At 36.6% G+C, this 18,724-nt stretch overlaps 3 protein-coding genes across 7 annotated transcripts; 1 reads left to right on the top strand and 2 right to left on the bottom strand.

Moving 5' to 3' along the window:
• Positions 1-518: 518 nt before the first annotated feature.
• On the bottom strand, positions 519-11,618 carry LOC103991907 (thylakoid membrane protein TERC, chloroplastic). The gene is made up of 14 exons (XM_065192090.1): positions 11,412-11,618; positions 11,236-11,316; positions 9,489-9,625; positions 9,295-9,371; positions 7,601-7,688; positions 7,434-7,514; positions 7,286-7,342; positions 5,035-5,116; positions 4,404-4,453; positions 4,230-4,286; positions 4,071-4,149; positions 2,673-2,731; positions 1,236-1,293; positions 519-1,087 (listed from the first exon to the last, which is right to left on the bottom strand). The coding sequence occupies exons 1-14, from the start codon at positions 11,545-11,547 to the stop codon at positions 993-995; spliced, it is 1,137 nt and encodes a 378-aa protein (XP_065048162.1). The 5' UTR covers positions 11,548-11,618; the 3' UTR covers positions 519-992.
• A 507-nt stretch (positions 11,619-12,125) lies between these two features.
• Positions 12,126-15,551, top strand: LOC135678864 (protein MODIFIER OF SNC1 11-like). Of its 4 annotated transcripts, none has more exons than XM_065192092.1 (6): positions 12,126-12,528; positions 14,033-14,113; positions 14,211-14,336; positions 14,816-14,864; positions 14,959-15,014; positions 15,228-15,551. In XM_065192092.1, the coding sequence occupies exons 1-5, from the start codon at positions 12,179-12,181 to the stop codon at positions 14,983-14,985; spliced, it is 633 nt and encodes a 210-aa protein (XP_065048164.1). In that variant the 5' UTR covers positions 12,126-12,178; the 3' UTR covers positions 14,986-15,014; positions 15,228-15,551. The 4 variants fall into 4 exon arrangements, with proteins under 4 accessions (XP_065048164.1, XP_065048165.1, XP_065048167.1 ...); XM_065192093.1 differs by having other exon boundaries at positions 14,962-15,014; positions 15,192-15,551; XM_065192095.1 differs by having other exon boundaries at positions 14,962-15,014.
• Positions 15,552-16,647: 1,096 nt separating this feature from the next.
• On the bottom strand, positions 16,648-18,597 carry LOC103991908 (uncharacterized). Of its 2 annotated transcripts, none has more exons than XM_065192097.1 (4): positions 18,004-18,597; positions 17,786-17,899; positions 17,401-17,690; positions 16,648-16,984 (listed from the first exon to the last, which is right to left on the bottom strand). In XM_065192097.1, the coding sequence occupies exons 1-4, from the start codon at positions 18,007-18,009 to the stop codon at positions 16,732-16,734; spliced, it is 663 nt and encodes a 220-aa protein (XP_065048169.1). In that variant the 5' UTR covers positions 18,010-18,597; the 3' UTR covers positions 16,648-16,731. The 2 variants fall into 2 exon arrangements, with proteins under 2 accessions (XP_065048169.1, XP_009409723.2); XM_009411448.3 differs by having other exon boundaries at positions 17,786-17,922.
• Positions 18,598-18,724: the final 127 nt, after the last annotated feature.

Here is an 18,724-nt window from a genome sequence, read left to right on the forward strand (position 1 = left end):
TTTTCTATTTCCTAATTTAAAGTCTTATAAAAAGTGATTATCGAGTGATCAAGTCGTTTAGTGCACGAGACAGAGACATGAAAGGAATACTTGAGGCAGTCGTCTGTCGTTTTTGTTTGCGTGTGTTATTTAGAGAGAAGCGTAGAGGGTGATGGTTGACCCAACTCGGTGGTCAGTAAGTCAAACCATGGGACTAATACAAAAGCTAGAAAATGATGTTATGCTTGATCTTTGAATGAAAAGCAAGTAGCTGTCGGCACAAAAGCCGTTGTTGACATATGACATTTAAACTCACACCATCTAGTAAATGGAACTATATGATCTAACAATCCTTTTGAGTACAATAACTGCTATCGTAAATTGATTGCCTGACGACAACAAGAATCAGCAACTAACTCTGTTACCAGTCTAAATGATTCACCCAAACCCAAGAAGGATGATGCAAATATAAAGATAAAACTATCCGATTGATTGCAGATGTATACATTGATACTTATATGCAAGATCTGACAAAAAGGTGCACCACCAAACTCAAGTTCTTCCAGGTTGCTCACAAAATTGAGCTTATTACATTCTGGCAGAGGGATGAGGTCACAGTGGTTCCAGATTTTATACATGAAGCAAAATAATACATGACAAAACCTTATGGCTGGATATATTGGGTGTCATGAAAAGTTCCACCTAGAAACTAATTTATGGAAACAATCTGTACATATCTATTTTCCATCAGAACTATTTTAGAGGTACCTGGTTGATGTAAAAGGGTCCCTTAAAAAGTAATAGGAAGCATATCATCATACCATTATAAGAGTAGAAGTGAATACAAATCTCCTCTGGGGCACTGCATATTGCTTAGTGCACATAAGCTCCACCAAGATGCAAATGATGAACAAACCCGATGGACAGAACAGGTCTTCAAGCTTCTTGAGTTCTTCAGCTGGCCTGGCAATGCTGCTTCTTGGGCACCTCTGTTCAATAATTATGTCTCTACCTCATTCGATCTGATTTTTTCCGATGCTCAGCAAAACTCCAGCACCGAGGGTTACGGCAACAAAACCCAAGGACACCTCAGTTGGTACATGATAACCTAGAGGATGCATATCAAAGCAGAAATCACTTGTACGATGGACGTAGGCAAGATGTACAATGCATGTCATCAACAGAGTGCTCTCTAAATATATCTGAAAGGAAAAACTATATAGATAAGATGCCAAATTGTTGAGGTCATCACTTACCAAATAAGTCAAATAGCATCTTCGTTCCTATGAAGCCCAAAACAAAACCAATAGCAGGCTGCAAAGTGGGTTTTGCTCAATTGAGTTCCAAATTGTTTGCTTGCGCAACAAGGAGTTGAAAAGAAAATGATAATTGAACATCAAGGATATGAAAAATCAGTCAAAAAAATGCATCACCAACCAATTGATACAATCTACATGCATGGACACAAACTTTAAATCTAGTGAGTGAAAAATATGCCTGTTTTTACAAATCACCTACTGATCTGCAGCTACATGTAAAACTGACTGAGAAACTCAGAAAAATAGCATTTAGACAAAAGTTGTATATTCTGTAATGTGTGTGTATATATGTATATATGTATGTATATATATATATATATATATATATATATGTATGTATGTATATATATATATATATATATATATATATATATATATATATATATGTATGTATGTATGTATATATATATATATGTATATGTATATCTAATTTTATATATATATATATATATATATATATATATATATGAATTTTTCCAATAGTACCACAAGCGAATTGTATTGGTTTTACAATGTGCTATCATTTTGAAAACCTTTCTCCATGTTTTACAAATCACCTACTGATCTACTGCTGCAAGTAAAACTAACTGAGAAACTCAGGAAAAATAGCACTGAGACAAAAGCTGTATATTATCTATTGTGTGTGTGTGTGTACATACATGAATTTTTCCAAAAGCATCAACAGTGAATTGTATTTGTTTTACTAAGTGCTATCATTTTGAACACCTTTCTCCATGTATATTTTATAAAGTTGGTGTAACATATTCAGTGTCATCTAGTCAAGTGATAAAAAAAAACCACTAAAGGCCTCAACAAGCAGCTGGAAACAGATTAATCAATGTAAAAGAAAGCTATCCACATAAAAGGTAAAAACTCTGGTGATAGAGCACTGTAAGTTGATTGGAAAAGGATAAGGTGCTTGACAAGCAAGACACACAAAGTAACTCTTGCTAAATAAACCATCGAATTTGATACACTATTCTTGCCACTTGTACTTGACATATTTCTGAAGCCAATCATACAACTCCATTAACCATGCTAATACAAGTTTCTTGGGAAAAAAAAAACTTCTTGGTAAATAAGCACAACTGACGAAGCAAACAAGGTTCAACTAAAACAACACAACAACTAGTAGTCCCAAGTACTTGGAATCAGCTGCATGGATCTTTTGTTACCATTGAGATCAAAAACAAAAAGCAATTAAAGAAAAATATCAAGCTGCACTAACTTTTGATACACAAAGCTACTCAAAAGAATATTGAAAATTATCAATGTAATATATCATATAGAAAAAAAAAAAAAAGAACTAAAATAAAAATTGTTGCATTATGGGAAAATGTTGCAACGTAAGTATTAAAAAGAGTTGATGCATACCTGTAAATACACCAACTCAGACATACTTTCAGAAATGAGCACATACAGTGACCTTAGGCCTACACAAGTTATTTTTGAACAATAATCAACCAGATCAGTAAATCTTAAAGCAAAATAAAAATACACAACTTGGTTCCTAAATCTTTGTGCAGTTTATAAGAAATAAGTAAAGCAACTTGTGCCATAATGACATATACTGACAGATTATGTATCCGGATCCCTGTTTACCCATGCTACAATGACTTTGGAACTTCCACTATAGCAGGTAGATAAGTGTAGCAAGACAATCTACTGAATTCAGATATTTATCCACTTTTGTCGTATATTCTTCAGCAAACCAAAAGTTCAATTTATCTCCCATTTTACATTGATAAGGATTTTAAAGGTGCAATAAAGTAGAGAAGGAATAAATTGGATGTCATAGGATCATTAAAGTATACATGACTTAGAAGCCTAATTGAAGTTATCAGTCCTTTTTATAGATTATCTAAATCCTGAACTATTTTTTACTTGTATTATAAATAGAAACAGTGTGTTCATTATCCACCTTTCATTTTAAAAAAGAATAAATGTGAACAATCCCTTTTAGAGTACAACAAATACTCTTTGATCATTCAATATCATATTAATCGAAACTGGAAAAGGATAGATAATCATGGCCTTCGATGAGAGCTAACATAGAGGAAAGATGCAGCCATTCCACAAAGATAAGTTTTATATGAAGTACAAGCATAAAAGGTGGCGTGTGAAAAAGGTAAGGGCAATCCTTGGCAGATTTTACATGAATGACATCATTTTTTATTGTACGAATATGATTTAATGTCAATCTATTATGTGGCCTATATTAAATAAACTTTAAGAAACTGGGATTTCATATTGGTTAAAATTACTCATGCCGATCTAAGCTTGCATGAAGCAGTAATGATCTGTAAAGTCATCAGTTGTAACAGAATGGGCAAGATGATTCTGATCTCTATGGCACTCCTAGCTGGTGTTGATCCAATACTAATCCTACTATGGCGACAGATATGCATTTGAAACCCTTGCTTGAAGTGAATTAGAACGAGACAAACCTAGAGCCATCCTCTTCATTCATTTGCAGAAACAGATAGTAAAGATAAGCATCCTTTATTGACATAGCAATTTCACCTTGATTCCATCAGAAAAGTCCTCTTAAAAATGTCCATCTTTAATCCAACAAGCCAAATAATTTTGATGCATCTTAGAATAAGATAATCAACACTAACTTTTCAACAATTTGAAGACAGTGTAGTGACTAGATAGGCTCAATAGGAGTAGCTTGCCAAGAAGGCACATTATATATAAACCAAAGATTCAAATACTAAGATAAAAGAAATATAAAAAAACAGGTCATTCAACAGAAAGTGACAAGGTTACCACATATAGCAAAAAGGTTTGAAGAAAAGACGATGAAAGGATCCCTTGTAACACCAAAAACTGCAGGTATGGAGTCCACCTGTAAGTACGAACATTTTCTACTATAGTCAGATCAAGCTCAATAGAAATAAACAGTTAGTTCATAGTAAATTAACCTACAGCAAATGCAATATCACTGAGTTCGATGACTGCAACAGTGAGTAGTAATGGCGTAGCCTGCAGATATTTTGAATCATTAATGAAGCATAAAGGACAGAGAAAATAAGAATTTGCAATATTCAGCAAGAAGCACATAAATCACTGTAGACATTTTCGCGATGGGACAATACTTACTTTCCTTACACCATCTTTAATCGTAAAGAAACGATCACCATCATAATAATCTGTAAATGGAATGATACAAAATGTTTAGTTAAGAGTCTAGAGTGAAGTGCTGGAAGAATAATTTTATATGAACAAGGAAAATACTACACCAAGCATGTCAATTAACTTCTTTGGATGAAAAGATGGAACTATTTTATTGTAACCAATATATAGCAAGAGATACATTTCAATTCTCAAATCTTAACTAGACAACCGATTTACAGTTAAAAATCCTTTTCTTTTCCCATATCAACAGAGAAGTGCAGACTCCCAATTTAAGTTTCCGGTACAAAAGAATCATGCACAAAGCATAAAACTAATCAGGTCCTGAAAATATCCTTTTAAGTAGAAATGCATATTGTGTTGGTCATATACTTGCACATGATAATTGATATAATTAATTAACCATCTAGAAACTTGTTTCAAGTGTCCTATATAACAAAACAGTACACAGTACATGCATCATCCAATATTCTACCAATAGTACTACTATTATAGATTCATATATAAATCACAATTTACCCAATTAAGAAAATCAAATTGAAAGATCTGGTTTAGTAGATAAAATACAAAGCAATTGAAGATTCTGGTGTGAGGTCACCTGTAACAGGTATAAACTTTTGGCATGTTTTTACAATGAAGTTATCAGCCAGATCAGTCTCCTCCGCTTCAGCAGAAAATAGCTGTTAGGTTAACAATAATTTTTTATATTAGTGTGCTTAAAGATATTTTGTATTATTCTACATAGTTCTCCATGAAGTAAGCAGCACCACATACAAAAAATATGAACAGAATACTATATGATAGCTGTTAGGTTAACAATATTTTTTTATGTTAGTGTGCTTAAAGATATTTTGTACAATTCTACATAGTTATCCATGAAGTAAGCATGAACAGAATACTATATATGTATGTATGTATCGTGCCTTATAAACTCAAATTAGTAGAATAAAACAGCATGATTTGTTTGTTAATCTTAGAAATTGTAACACAAGAACTTGAATAATCAGATCACATCAAATTGAGAAGACAAATAAATGGTGGGGATCAGAAAATGTACGTTTACAACACTTGTATCCTTAATAGATTAGGAACTACAAGATTTAAGGAACATATGAGAAAACAAAAAAAAATCAGTGAAATATAACCACTCAGATATTCTGTGACCTATAGCACTCATCGTACAGAGGATAAGATTGTCTGCTCATTGAAACCACAATCTGAATTTCTTGTCCTCGAAAATAATTATATAAGTTGCATCACTGTAACAAAGTCTATTATATAAGTTGCTCACAAAAACATCTACAATACAGTTGCTAAATGAAAAAAAATGATAATAAAATATATTGCACATCATTAATTCGCATGCTCATATGTACTGTCAGTAACTCAATAAAAACAACAAATTAATTGTAAATTGTGAAGCTATTACAGATATATGTATGCCATAATTTAAAAAATAGGTAACAATTTCCAGAAGCTTCAAAGGTGAATTTCATCTCCTTGGCAAACCACAACCCAAAAAATTGAGGTCAAAACTCATCCCTGTTTTTCAAGATTGTGATATCTGGTGTTTAGTCACACACACACACACACACACACACACACACACACACACACACACACACATATATATATATATATATATATATATATATATCTCCAATAACCTCTTTGCCAAAGGTCATATCAGGTCAACCCAGTGATTATAATAGGCGCTCGGGCGATGCGAGGCGAGGCCTGAGCGCCTCGCTTCATTTCTAGGCGGCGCGCTTCAAAGAGGCGCTCGCCCGAGCCCAGGCATCGGGCGCTTCGAGCGAGCGCCTGGGTTAAACTAGGCGACCGAACTAGATTTTTAGGTCTGGTTGGTCTCCGGTGCTTTAGTTGGTTCAATCGAACCAACTAAATCACCGATATCACGCTCCCTCTCTCGATTTCCCCGACTTCCCCAACCCTAACACTCGCGATTTTGCCGCCAAGATTTCTTCTCCGCTGTCGTTGCTCTCTGCTGCCGCTGCTCGCCGCTACTGCCGCTATTGTCGCTGCTCGCCGCTGCCATAATCGTTGCTTGCCAACTGCTCACCGCTGCCGCAATCGCTGCTCGCTGCTGCTGTCACCGCTCCCGCTGTCGCTCGCAGCTCCCACTCCCGTTGTCGTTCGTCGCTCCCGCTGCCGCCATCGCTCGCCGCTCCCACTCTCGCTCCAGCTACGGCTGTCGCCTGCTACCATTACCATTGCCTCAACAGACACTCTTCTCACTATACTGTTAACAGTATATTAACAGTATACTGCTAACTGTATACTAATAATAATATTTTTATTTATTAGATTAATAATATATTATTTTAATTTTAATACTATTAATTTTTATTTATTTAAAATTATTGTTATGTTTCAGAATAAATGGCAAGTGTACAGAGCAACTCAATAGATTTGATATAAAATTTTATTGTTTTGATTTTTAAGACTTTTTATTAATGTGACATTATGATTTTATACTTGATTTTCTTAATTTAATAGCATATTTTTTATTTAAATAATTATATTTATTAATTATATTATATATTTTTATATTTTTGCATCTCGCTTCACTCTGGCGAGTGGCTAACGCCTCGGACGTTTTTGGACCTTGGCGCCTAGCGCTTTTTAAATCACTGGGTCAATCCATTATTGGGAGTAATGGATACCCAATAGATTTCTAAAAAATCCATCAACAAACAATGATAACATAGTAGACACGGGCATCACTTCAAAAGAAAAATATTATTTAGCTACCAATTGTTAAATTATGATGATTAACCATTTAAACTGCAAAATATTTCTATTTCATTATGTAGAAGGAGAAAGTATACCTTGTATGACGAATATAGAAGAATCAAGGCAAGTAGAAAGTTCACTGACTCAAATCTCTGAGACATAGGTTGACATCAAGATGAAATGAAAGTGAGATTTGACAGTAATACAAAGAGAAATTGGTAGAATGAATGAAGATAATTTAACCTGAATTGTTGCTGTCCCAAGCAGGATCATTACTGCACGGAAGATGATTGCACCAGCAATACCATATGAGAGCACTCGATTCTAATTTTGTACATAATAAGATTCTATTAGCACCATAAGGTCAAACATAGACCATGCGAAAAAGGAAAAAAAACAAACCAGACTACCTGAAATTTTACTGGTACTCTGAAATATTTGAAAACCAAAACAAAGACGAAGAGATTGTCCACTGAAAGACTCTGTTCCAATATATAGCTGCAACATAGTATATTTAATCAAATACATGTTCCTAATCATTTCAACAAAACCAACTTTTGTCTCTGAAAATAACTGAAATCAACAAAAGACTTAGCTGGCAGAACATAATGACAGAACTGATTGACAACATAGAGAATTTGGATAAAAAAACCTACGAAAATGAATTCAACTCTCATTCATTCTTATCAAAAAAAAGCATAACACTGAATGAGGCCTACAGATAATATTAAGCATACATTGCCAAAACTGCAAGTGCCTCGGTATGTCATACAGCATATGCCATGCTGATAGGGTGTTAAAAGTTCTAGCCTTCTAGGTAGAGATCAGGGTACAGTCAGCGATCATATATGAACTGTGGGCATGTGGATGGTGTGTGACCAGCATTGGCATAGTGGGTTGCCCCTGCCATGTGCAATGAATGTATACATAGACATGCAGGTTTCTGACAGAAAGGAAAACTGCTAACAACAAGTCAACCAACCAGAAGAACAGAATTAGATTATTCTAGTAAAGGGGCAAAAAAGATAATCCAACAGCTTAATGCTGGGTCTTTGATGTATCCCGACCTCTTTCTCATTCTACTTCACAGATTTTCACTGTTCTAAATGCAAACTTTACATTGCAACTATATTATTTCAAAAAACTATAATATCAGAGAATGCAGGTATCAAAATAAAACCATAGCTGACAACTTGAACAAAATAAAATAATTTAACATAGAAATACAATCCTAGAAATGATGAGTCATGAGTATCATGAGATATTTCTTACAGCTATTTCTTGCCCTTTCTTTTTTCTTAAATGAAGGTGGAGTGATATCAATACTGGTAGAGGTTGTCTGCTGTTCTTAAATGCTCTGTGGAGTTATTTTTCTGTGTTCTTCTGAATTTCTGATAGAGGTTTGTAGCCCTAGTTTTTCAATGGCACAATACTTTTCCCTCCTTCATTTCTTTTTCATTTTCTTCTTGAATTCTGCTTATTATTACTTTTACATTATAGAGACAATTCCACTTTTCTTATAAAGGACAATGACATATCATCAGGTTTGTTTATAAGAAAAGTTTGTTTACATTCAATCGAATACAAGTTTCTTGATTCTTTGAAATAGTAACAACTACTACCTCTCAGAAAACTGCTCTTCGATTGAATGTGTGCATCAGGTTTGTTTAACACTCATCATCCACAATAATGTGTGAGGGAAGTGTTCTGATAAGCGCCAGTTGACTCCAAAAAAGAAGAAATAGATAGTACATACACACCACATTATATATATATATATATATATATATATATATATATATATATATATAACATTAAGACCATACACATTAGACACAGAAGACTCAAAATCCTATCATTCTGACTATTCATATAATTCTTGTCCACCAGATTGTCTCCTCAGATAAATCAAACAAAGTTTACATATCTCAAAAAGTAAACACTTTTTTTTTTTGGTAAGTTCAAAAAGTAAACACTTCCTAATCAAGTAGCAAAGACACATACCAGCCTCTTGATGAAGCAAATGGTTTTAAGCACAATTATACCTATATTTATGGATACTAACAATCTGAAACATTGGTTCAGTAACATACATGTTGCATACCCTGCAAAAAATTCAGATGCCTTTTCAACACCATCCTTCAAACCCAAGCAAACTCCAAAAGTCACAGCAGCAAAGACCTGAAAAAATAAGGAAGAAATTATGATCAGAAATAGCACTCAATCCTCATTTCAAGAAACAAGGAAACTGCAAAACCACCAGAAGCATGCTTTAGCTTGTAATATAGAGGCACGCACCCAGAGAGCAACAGTTTTCAAAGAAGAAGTTTTATCTGTCAGTACACCTTGGCTGCCACTTGCAACAGGATCTGAAGCAGCCACTATATCGATGTCTACCTCATCATGCAACAACGAATTGGTTTTCTCCACTTCATCTGCAGATCCATTTCAACATATATTAGTTTCAAAGAGGTAGGTATCAGAATTCTTGTATGTTTTTGAATGGCTATGAAATATATGGGTCACTTAATATAAGCATGGAGAAATACTGAGAAAACATAATTAACAATATTTGACCCAATTCTTTTAGTAGCTATATTCAAGTCCAATTTCATACTACAGAGAACGAATCAGTGACCCTAAAACAATAAAAAAGGTTAAATATGATAGACTCATTAGACACGAAGATTTACATTAGCGGGGTTTAGACCATCCAATAAAAAAATATATATAAACAAAAAAATTACAAAATCAAGCTTAAGCTCATCTTCCTTATAAAATTACTGCATGATGATCTTCTCAAGAGAATAGTAAGATTTTCAGCATGTGAAATGCAAAAAAAGGTAGTTCACCAAAAAGATGAGTAATCTAGCCAACAGTTTGACGGCTTGACACTGCCTTCTCTGAGAGCCAATGACATAGAATAAAGGTAAAGTGATAATGTTGCATATGCACCACGGTATTCAGAAATGATCTCCTAGAAGGTAGAATACCAATATATCAGTTGTTATTTTCATTTAGATACTTGTCTAGCATAAGATTCTATGACAAACATGTGCAAAATGAATCTTTTACTAATCAAAGTACTATTTTCTCAAAGATATGAAAGTTTTTAGAATATTATCCATCAGTAGAACTCATAAATTTGGGTTACTGGGTCTAGTGTGTAAAGGATCCAATGTCTTACATTGCAGTTTAGAACATATAAGCGAGAGAATTAGTCAAGACCTTTCCATAGTTCTTGATTACCTGTCTCCCAAGTTCCATTTAGTAATCGAAAATGTTTTCAGGGAAATCTCATGTAATGCAAAGTTAAACCAAGTTCCGTTTGATGTTTGAATATTGTAAAATATATATGTCTCATTAAGCACCGCCCATAATTTACCTTTCGCAATAAACTTAATAGGTTTGTGCATATGGTCATCCTCAGAATGTAAAAGCCTACTCTGACACAATGTGCCTCGGTGCACTCTAGGCATTGCTGAAGTTCAAAAAGTTATTCACGATCAACATCATGGTTTATCCAGATCATAACTTTCTACCACACAAGTAAATTCAGAGACAAGTGAGTTAAAGGAGACAGTTCATTGTACTTAGTTATAATCCAAGTAAGCATCAAAAACAACTTTTCCTCAAAAAGATTAAAGAACATCTCATCAACTGATCTCAGATGAGATGGCGAGAATGAGATCTTGCCAAAAGACAATCCAATCCATCACACACCACTCCTCTTTGCTATTCTCTCCCATTGAACGTCAATATCTACTCATTCCACCTCAACCTTGGGCTTATTATGCACATCAGAAATTGTATCACGTTGTTCCAGGTAACTAAATCATTGGCAAAAAGGTTAGTTTGAATATATAGGACACCTCACTTATAAAACATCATATTAGAAATAAACAGAATAAACTAGAAATTAAAAGAACAAACATTGTCCCATAAAAAAAAAAACTCTTATCTTATCACATGATAGTTGCAAAAGAACCAAATAGATAAAATTAGTAAATGGGGCGTATTAATAGGAGAGGTCCGATGAGGTCACCCGCAACCGAGACGTCTTCTTGCTCGGTCCCCTTGACCCACCGCACGCCAATCGGACGCCTGCAGCGACGACTGTCTCCAACTGAAATCGGATGCCAAAGGAGCATGAATCCGGCAAACGCAGAGCTCATACCGAGCCGACGCAAAGGAAACTTCATCCAGGGGGGAGAAGACTACCTGGGTGTCGGGAGGAGCTGGCGGCAGCGCCGGCAGCGGGGAGGAGAGAGGAAGCGGAGGGGACCGAAGCCCGCCGTAGATCGAACCGAAGCGGGATCCGAACGCACGAGGGTTGCGTCGCCGAAACAAACGCCATGGGCGGCGAGGACAAAACGATATGTTATCCTCCGCCCACACCGTATGTGGGGAGGGTTACCATTTTATATATCTCAACATATCGGTAACCGCACTCTCTTTATCCGTCGAGACGAGTCATGTTATGGTGACCTCCTCAACCTTTTAGGCCAACTTACACGTGTATCTATCGACGTGTCAGAAATCAAACGGCAGTGCAACAATTCCATAACGTGATGTGATTCCGAGGGACTAAAAGAACAAAAAAAATTTAAATTCAAATATATATATATATATATATATATATATATATATATATATATACACACACACTACGTCGAATATTGGATTTAATCGATTTTTTTATGAAGATGATTAAATATCTGAATTTATCTTAAACAAAGTTGATATGTATACTTTGCTATTTGCAATGATTGTAAATTCCTTTCAAATAAATATGAAATAATTTGATTCCTTGTCAACCTAATATTGAATAGGGATCACAGTGGACCGGAACAGAACCGAACCGAGCTGAACCAAACCAATACCCGGCCGGTGGACCGGAATACGGTGAGGCTTCTTAGACCACGTCGCGTCACCACTAACGCTAAGCCCTCGTCGTCCTCTGTGGCCCTTCGATCCCCAAATTCCCCATGGCGTCCCAAAACCCCAATGCCGTCGCGGAGGCCGGCGAGAAAGCACCGGTCACGCCTCTCCCGTCGTCGGCCGATCCTCCTCCGTCTCCTGCGGCGATGGCCGCCAACATGCCCGCTCTTCCAGCGGCATGCCTCGAAAACCCTACTCCTGCGCCGGACGCGAGCTTCGCACCGCAGCAGCCCGAGATCCATGGGGCCGGTGCCGTTGCAGGATCCAGCTTGAGCTTGGCGAGTGCTTTAGAGGTCGGCCCCGTCACCGATCTGCAGAAGAAGCTCCGGCGAGCCGAGCGATTTGGGATGCCGGTGATGCTCTCCGAAGAGGAGAAGCGGAATTCTCGAGCAGAGAGGTAAAAGGTTTGAGCTTTGAACAATTTTTTTCTTTTTCTATTTTACTTTACTTTAGGTATGTAAGCATGAGACAAAAGGGAAATTGTGAATGGGAGATTTAAGTTTCATACTAGCACATGGTAGCTTGAGAAGGCACGATCACATTGGCAAGATAATTTCCCTTGATAGTAGAAAGAATTTCTTGAATGCTTTTCTATTAGAAAAATTGTCAGTCTTAAATCTTTTAAGAAGAAAAAGAATATATGTTCGTATATTGGCTTATTTTAATATTCTGAGAGGGCAGACCATGATATAAGGTTGCTCCTTTAGCACCTTTCTGAGTCTCAGAAACAACCTCTATAAGAACATAAAGGTAAGAATATGTTCATGGACTCTCCTCACATCCTCTTTTATATTCTAAGAGATAAATCAACTTTTGTCAAAGCTCGATTGAGTAATAATGTCAAGGTAAGATGGTGGTATCTTCAAAAATTAGTGTTAGTATGAGATGGGAATTTTGAGGCTAATGATAGTTTGTTTAACGTGCCATTGATTATTTCTCATGTCTTGTTTGAAGTATCATTTTATTTTTTTATTTTTTCTTCTCTTACAAACTACATCTCATGTTAACGTCAATTTTTTTTTTCTGCTCTTGAATGCTAAATATGAGTAATTCCTTAGTCTTGTTATGTCCATGACCTTTATTTTTAGGTATTCCACATTATGATCTAAGGGTTGAGTATGGACTAGTGTATTGTCTTTTAAATTACCAATTTATTATTTGAAATTGTTCTTTTTGTTTTTTGTGTTGGGTGGTTTAACAATTTGGCCAAGCTTAAGTTTTAACCAGTTTCTTCTCATTTATATTGACTATCATTATTTATTGTTAGTCTGATCAATCACTTCAAGCTTTGCATTTATGAATTGTATGTGATTGTTGTTCAAGGCCATGGGAAGTGAACATTGCATTGGTGATATATTATTGCTATTATCACATAGATGACATCTTCATTGTTGATTGAGGTGCAATCTGAATTGGTAACAAATGCATTCCAATTTTGGGCTTTTCATTTATTGTTAAAACACACCTGTATAAGATGTGGGCTTTGACTTGAGATGTTAAATGCGTGGCTATCCATTTTTAAAGATCACCTTCTTAGGCTTGTCCCACGTGATTTTCGGACTTTTAATTGTGGTGTCTCTCTTTTGCTCAGGATGGTGCTTGATCGGTTACAAAGAGTATGTCACTGGCATTTGTTGTAACGATCTGGTGCTTAACTTTTATGTCTTCAAATGTTGATATTTGGTGGTTCACTGAATTCTATATGTTACCAAATTTTCCGGTCATTATTCCTTCAGGCCTTATTGTAAAGAAATGGTCTGCCTTGCTTCCAATTAGTACATGCTGTCCCGTAGATTTTTCTTCCACTATTTTTATAGTTTATTTAGTTAGTTATCTCTTTTTCCTTTACTGCATGAATTATAATTTTTTATGTCTTTACATATTACTGCAAATCCTGGCAGGTTTGGAACTGGGTCACCCTTAAGTGGAAGGAAAGATATAGGACAACCAGAGGAACAAAAAAGGAAGGCCCGAGCAGAGAGGTGCTTATATTTGGTTTCGACAATTTCATCCTTTTTCCCCCTAAGATCATATATTTTGTGAAGAAGCGTCTGAGACCACTTGCTTTCCTTGTTTTAGGTTTGGGCTTAAGATAGATATAGTAGTTGATGAGGAGGCAAAGAAGAAAGCTCGCTTGGAAAGATTTGCACCAAAGTCCATGATGGATACTTCAGAAGTGGAGAAAAGAAAGGCAAGAGCAATCAGGTGATTAATCTTTTTCTTCTTTTGGATGCTGTTGTCTCTGTTTTTGGTGCTATTAGATATAAGAAAAGAGAGTGTTTTTCTTAATTACTTTTTAAAGCAAGTTATTACATCTTAACTTAAATTTAAATGTCTGAAAAAAAGGGCTCAAATTCTTAAAGGTCTTGAGCCTGATCTTACGGGTCACTGGTTTTCATCACAGAAACTTCTGGAAGTAGAAAGTTACGATGTCCAAATTTTCAGAAACCATTTGATCTTCATGAAAGAGGATTAGAGACAATGTAACTAAATATGTTTCATATCTTGGTTTCATGTATGTATGCATAAGCTTCCCATCCTAACTTGTCTGCTTCTGGAGGAGGCTATATTTACATTTATCAAAGGTCGATTTAACCTCAATAGCATAATAAATCAGGAACTTGTTTCTCTTCTCGCACCAGCAGTAGCTGAGCTGATTGTACTTCTCTATATTTTCATTTCAGGTTTTCACAAGGCTCACCTCAAGTTGGCGGCCAATCCAACTATGATCTGGTAGGTTTTTTGTAGCTCAGTATCATTCTGGATGCCAGAGAATCATGGTCAATTTTCTTAAGTTTTTACTTCTATTTTTATTTACTGAAACCAGAAGGCAACAACAGTAGCTCACGCTTGACGGAGCTCTTATGATATAGAGGTTTTCATGTAAGTTACCGTTGCAATCCCTTCTCCAATTAGCTTCCTCCATATGTATATTATGCATGGTTGAGATTGCGTCCAATGACCCTCCCTAGACTTACATTGGTAGGAGCCCCGTGGGTGCCCTCTATTCTTTAGCATCATAAGTTAATTGGTCACTTCTTGGTTAATCTTGTTTGACAGGCCCCCGTATCTATTTTATATTCTTGTATCTGCCAGAGCTTTGGTGGTTGGTAATCGGGAATGCAGCATATTGAAAGAGTGGCACAAACTATGTTGAAGAAGATTTTGATATCACCAATGGGCCTCTTTTTTAATGTATTTAAGTATGATTCTAACTAACGTGATTAGGAACTCAAATATTGGCAGACTTGCAAAGCTTGTTCTTAACCTGACTGTAGTTGCAAAGAAGGTTGTTTGAACATGGATTCTACTCGTCAGAGTAATTGGCTTGCCAGTTAATCATGGATACTTAGAAACACAGCCTTGGGTTGAACGCTTGTATGGTGAATACAGTATTATTAAGTATTAGTGTTTCTGGTCTGTCATTTGGAATCAAATATTGAGACAAAAATCAAAAGTCCATGAACAAGGATTTTTGAAGCTGAATATAACCACCCTACCGAATTAAATAGCAACATAATAAGATTCATTCGTCATTATATCCTGCAGCTGAATCAGTTGGGTTACATGTTTGCCATTAGCCTAGAATGATTTTGTTGTTGTCCATGATATTTTGACTTATGCAGTTTAGTATCACTGATAAAAGAAAAAATTAAACTGTCTCTACATCAGTATCGAGCTATATGTTTTAACACTATCGTATGGATTGATCCAAATAGTATTTAAAACCTATCTCTTAGGAACATTTATTTTCTTTAATATTATAGATGATCAAGCTATATAAATCTTCTTCGGTAAATGCTTAATGTTTCTGATGAACCAAAGCCGGTAAGAGAATCTCTTTGCATCAGTGTTAAAATCTGTAGGCATGTTTCTTGGAGGAACTTGTTCCTCAAGAGTTGACACTGAGAGACTATGGTAGAACTATTTACCTAACAGAGTGGGGTCCAGAAATTACAAAGATGACAAATGTATCATCACGAAAGGGTGATTTCCAATGGTGTCTCATTATGTCAAGTGTGCCAATTTTGGACCACAGAAGGGGATAAATAACTTGCAGTAATTTTTTGAACGGTTTAGGAAACTTTCAAGTATGATGACACTTAGGTTGATGATTTGTTCTGAATAATAAGGTTAAAAACATCAATCATTTCTAACTACAAAGAGACTAAGCATTAATACTCACCTTATGAATAAATAGGTAGCCATGATGAAACTTCTGTTGCAAAGCTTTGTGGTTGACATGCAAGGCTATCCTGTTTCTCCAAATCTCTGAGCTGCAGTGTGGTGTGCCATTTTACCTGGTGAAGAAAGTCAACTTTAGTCTTCGAAGTTCCATGACTTTTATGAGTGCCCCTTGCATTTCCATCACTGCTAATAAACTGTAAAAAATATATATATATTGATATGAATGTTAAAAATATAAATTAGATCATATTTTATGTATTGCCTTAAAATTCTACATGGAATGGCAATGATAAAAAATACTTGGCATATCACGAGGAGACCTGATCCATCATTCTTGAGCAATATATTGGAAATCTATAACATGTATACATACATAAATATAAACCATAATACCAATATAGATTTGAATAAGTCATTGATAAGAGTCTCTCTGACCAGCCAAGAGCTGTTCTGGAGAGTAAACATTAGCTTTGCTCCCCAGAGAGAACAGTAGCAGCTCTTTAACATTTCTCAGAGCAGCAAGAACATGATGCACATCCTCCTTGTTCTGCAATTTGGGTGCCTCTGACTCTGGTTGTCTACATCCTCGAATGAGAGCCAGCATTCTCTCTTCCTTGCTACCTTCGTCCATTGATGTCCCTTTCTTGTTGTCACCACAAGATGTCCTGCTTTCGAGATACAAGAGGTTGGCATCAAGAAGCTTAAACCATGGAACACCAGTTGGATGATTTCACATGCATTTTTTTTATTTTATTTATCTGTCTTTTGATTAGCTAGTATCTGAGCACCAATCTTGTCTTTTTTCTTTTTCCCCTTTTTAGGGTTTTGGTGTTCTTGATTGCTGCTACTCAACAATTAAACTGGAAATAATGAGTGAAAATCCAGAAAAAATTATCTGTGTAGAAAAATTATCAAACATCAAAGAGAATTAAAAGGGATCTAATTATAGAGACCATGTTGTAAGTCTTTTTTATTTTGTGTTAGCAAAATAGGTGTAAGTGTCATTATTTTGTGTGTGATCATCACAAAAAAAAACACAATGATCTGTGACAGAAGACATATAAGTTGCAAACATACATACCTTGAAGCATCAGTAGACGATTCCTGAGACCTGAACTCGGGTTCATCCTCAACATGGTCCTGCACAGTCCCCACCAGACTGCATCTCCCTTCGTCACCTGCCATCCCTTCCACCTCTTCCGATGGCCCACATTGTCCCGAATTCACCGTGGCCGAGCATTGTGAGGAAGAGCAGCTTCTCTCTTTCGCGTGCTTAAGTGACTCCAACTTCTTCAGAGCATGCTTCAGCCTCTTTTCAGCTCTTCTTCTGCACCTGATCTCCTCAGCCAGCTCCCTCTCTAACTCCTCCAGCTGCTCAAAACCAAGCACACAAAATGAGCTCAGATGGAACGCTTCTCTCTGTTACTTGGTGATGATGATGGCGTAGAAAAGAGAAGAGCACATACCCTTTTGGCCAGGTTCTCAGCTTCCTCCTTGGCCGCCTTGGTGGCCACTCTCTCTGCTAGCAGCCTCCCTCTCAGACTGTCCACGATCCTCGACCCAACATCCTGTTTGTCTATCTGTTGTGATATCTCCATCATCTCTGCTAAGATCAGACAACAAAGGTACGAAAATAGCAGTCATCGTGGAGAGATAAGGATGGAAGAGGAAAGGGTTTGGTTACCTGCATTGGCCATTTAACTCCAGCATCTCGTTCTGCAAAAGCTTCATGCCAAAGGCAGCAAACGCATGGAGATTATTAAGGAAGGCCGAGAACAGTTAGTTTCCTTTCTTCTGCAGGCCTTTGAGCTCTCCTGCTCTTAATTGCTGGGGTTGTCCTTTGCGCTCCCCTCTCCCTTGCCTGCTCTGCCACCTGCGGCAGTTACGACACACTAAGGTCATGGGTTTCATGGATGGAGCGGGGCGAGGAGGGGTTCGCTGCGACAGGAGAATGCCGCAAGCAGGTGAAGGGGTGGACGCTCGTGAGGGGCGCTGCTGGAGACCGGTGCTCACGTGAGCACAGTGCGATGACGTTTAGCTGTCTTTAATGCCATCCCTCCCTCTCTCCTCTCTGCCTCTCTGCTCTCTGCCCTCTGCTCTGTCTTCGACCTCCGGATTTTAGGATCTAAAAACGCATGGTTGATTCTTAGATTCTGCATCCATCCTATACGAAGAATCCACAAAAACCACAGTACAAGTCTCATGCGGCAGTGAGACATACTTCTTTACCATCTGAATAATTTAAGTGCCGTAAAGTAGCAGACGCAAGATGGCCTCTTTGCCTGTGCCGTAAAGTCGCTCATTTACCCTTCGAACAATGTTTTCAATCACTGGCTTCTTTTATTCTACTATTTCCCGGTCCACAACATACGTGTTTTCGCAAACACCACCTAAAAACAACATTA

Source organism: Musa acuminata, chromosome BXJ1-7 (assembly GCF_036884655.1).
Source record: "Musa acuminata AAA Group cultivar baxijiao chromosome BXJ1-7, Cavendish_Baxijiao_AAA, whole genome shotgun sequence".
NCBI lineage: Eukaryota > Viridiplantae > Streptophyta > Magnoliopsida > Zingiberales > Musaceae > Musa > Musa acuminata.

Excerpts from the sequence above, each read along its gene's own strand:
- LOC135678864 (XM_065192092.1), top strand. The coding sequence starts at position 12,179 with ATGGCGTCCCAAAACCCCAATGCCGTCGCGGAGGCCGGCGAGAAAGCA. Across the intron at positions 14,114-14,210 it reads AGGAAGGCCCGAGCAGAGAG|GTTTGGGCTTAAGATAGATA; the intron begins GTGCTTATATTT and ends TCCTTGTTTTAG. Across the intron at positions 14,865-14,958 it reads GCCAATCCAACTATGATCTG|AAGGCAACAACAGTAGCTCA; the intron begins GTAGGTTTTTTG and ends TACTGAAACCAG.
- LOC103991907 (XM_065192090.1), bottom strand. The coding sequence starts at position 11,547 with ATGGCGTTTGTTTCGGCGACGCAACCCTCGTGCGTTCGGATCCCGCTT. Across the intron at positions 7,689-9,294 it reads GCATCTGAATTTTTTGCAGG|CTATATATTGGAACAGAGTC; the intron begins GTATGCAACATG and ends ACTATGTTGCAG. Across the intron at positions 4,287-4,403 it reads TTAAAGATGGTGTAAGGAAA|GCTACGCCATTACTACTCAC; the intron begins GTAAGTATTGTC and ends AAATATCTGCAG.
- LOC103991908 (XM_009411448.3), bottom strand. Across the intron at positions 17,691-17,785 it reads CTGAGAACCTGGCCAAAAGG|CTGGAGGAGTTAGAGAGGGA; the intron begins GTATGTGCTCTT and ends GGTTTTGAGCAG. Across the intron at positions 16,985-17,400 it reads TCGTCTACTGATGCTTCAAG|GACATCTTGTGGTGACAACA; the intron begins GTATGTATGTTT and ends TCTCGAAAGCAG.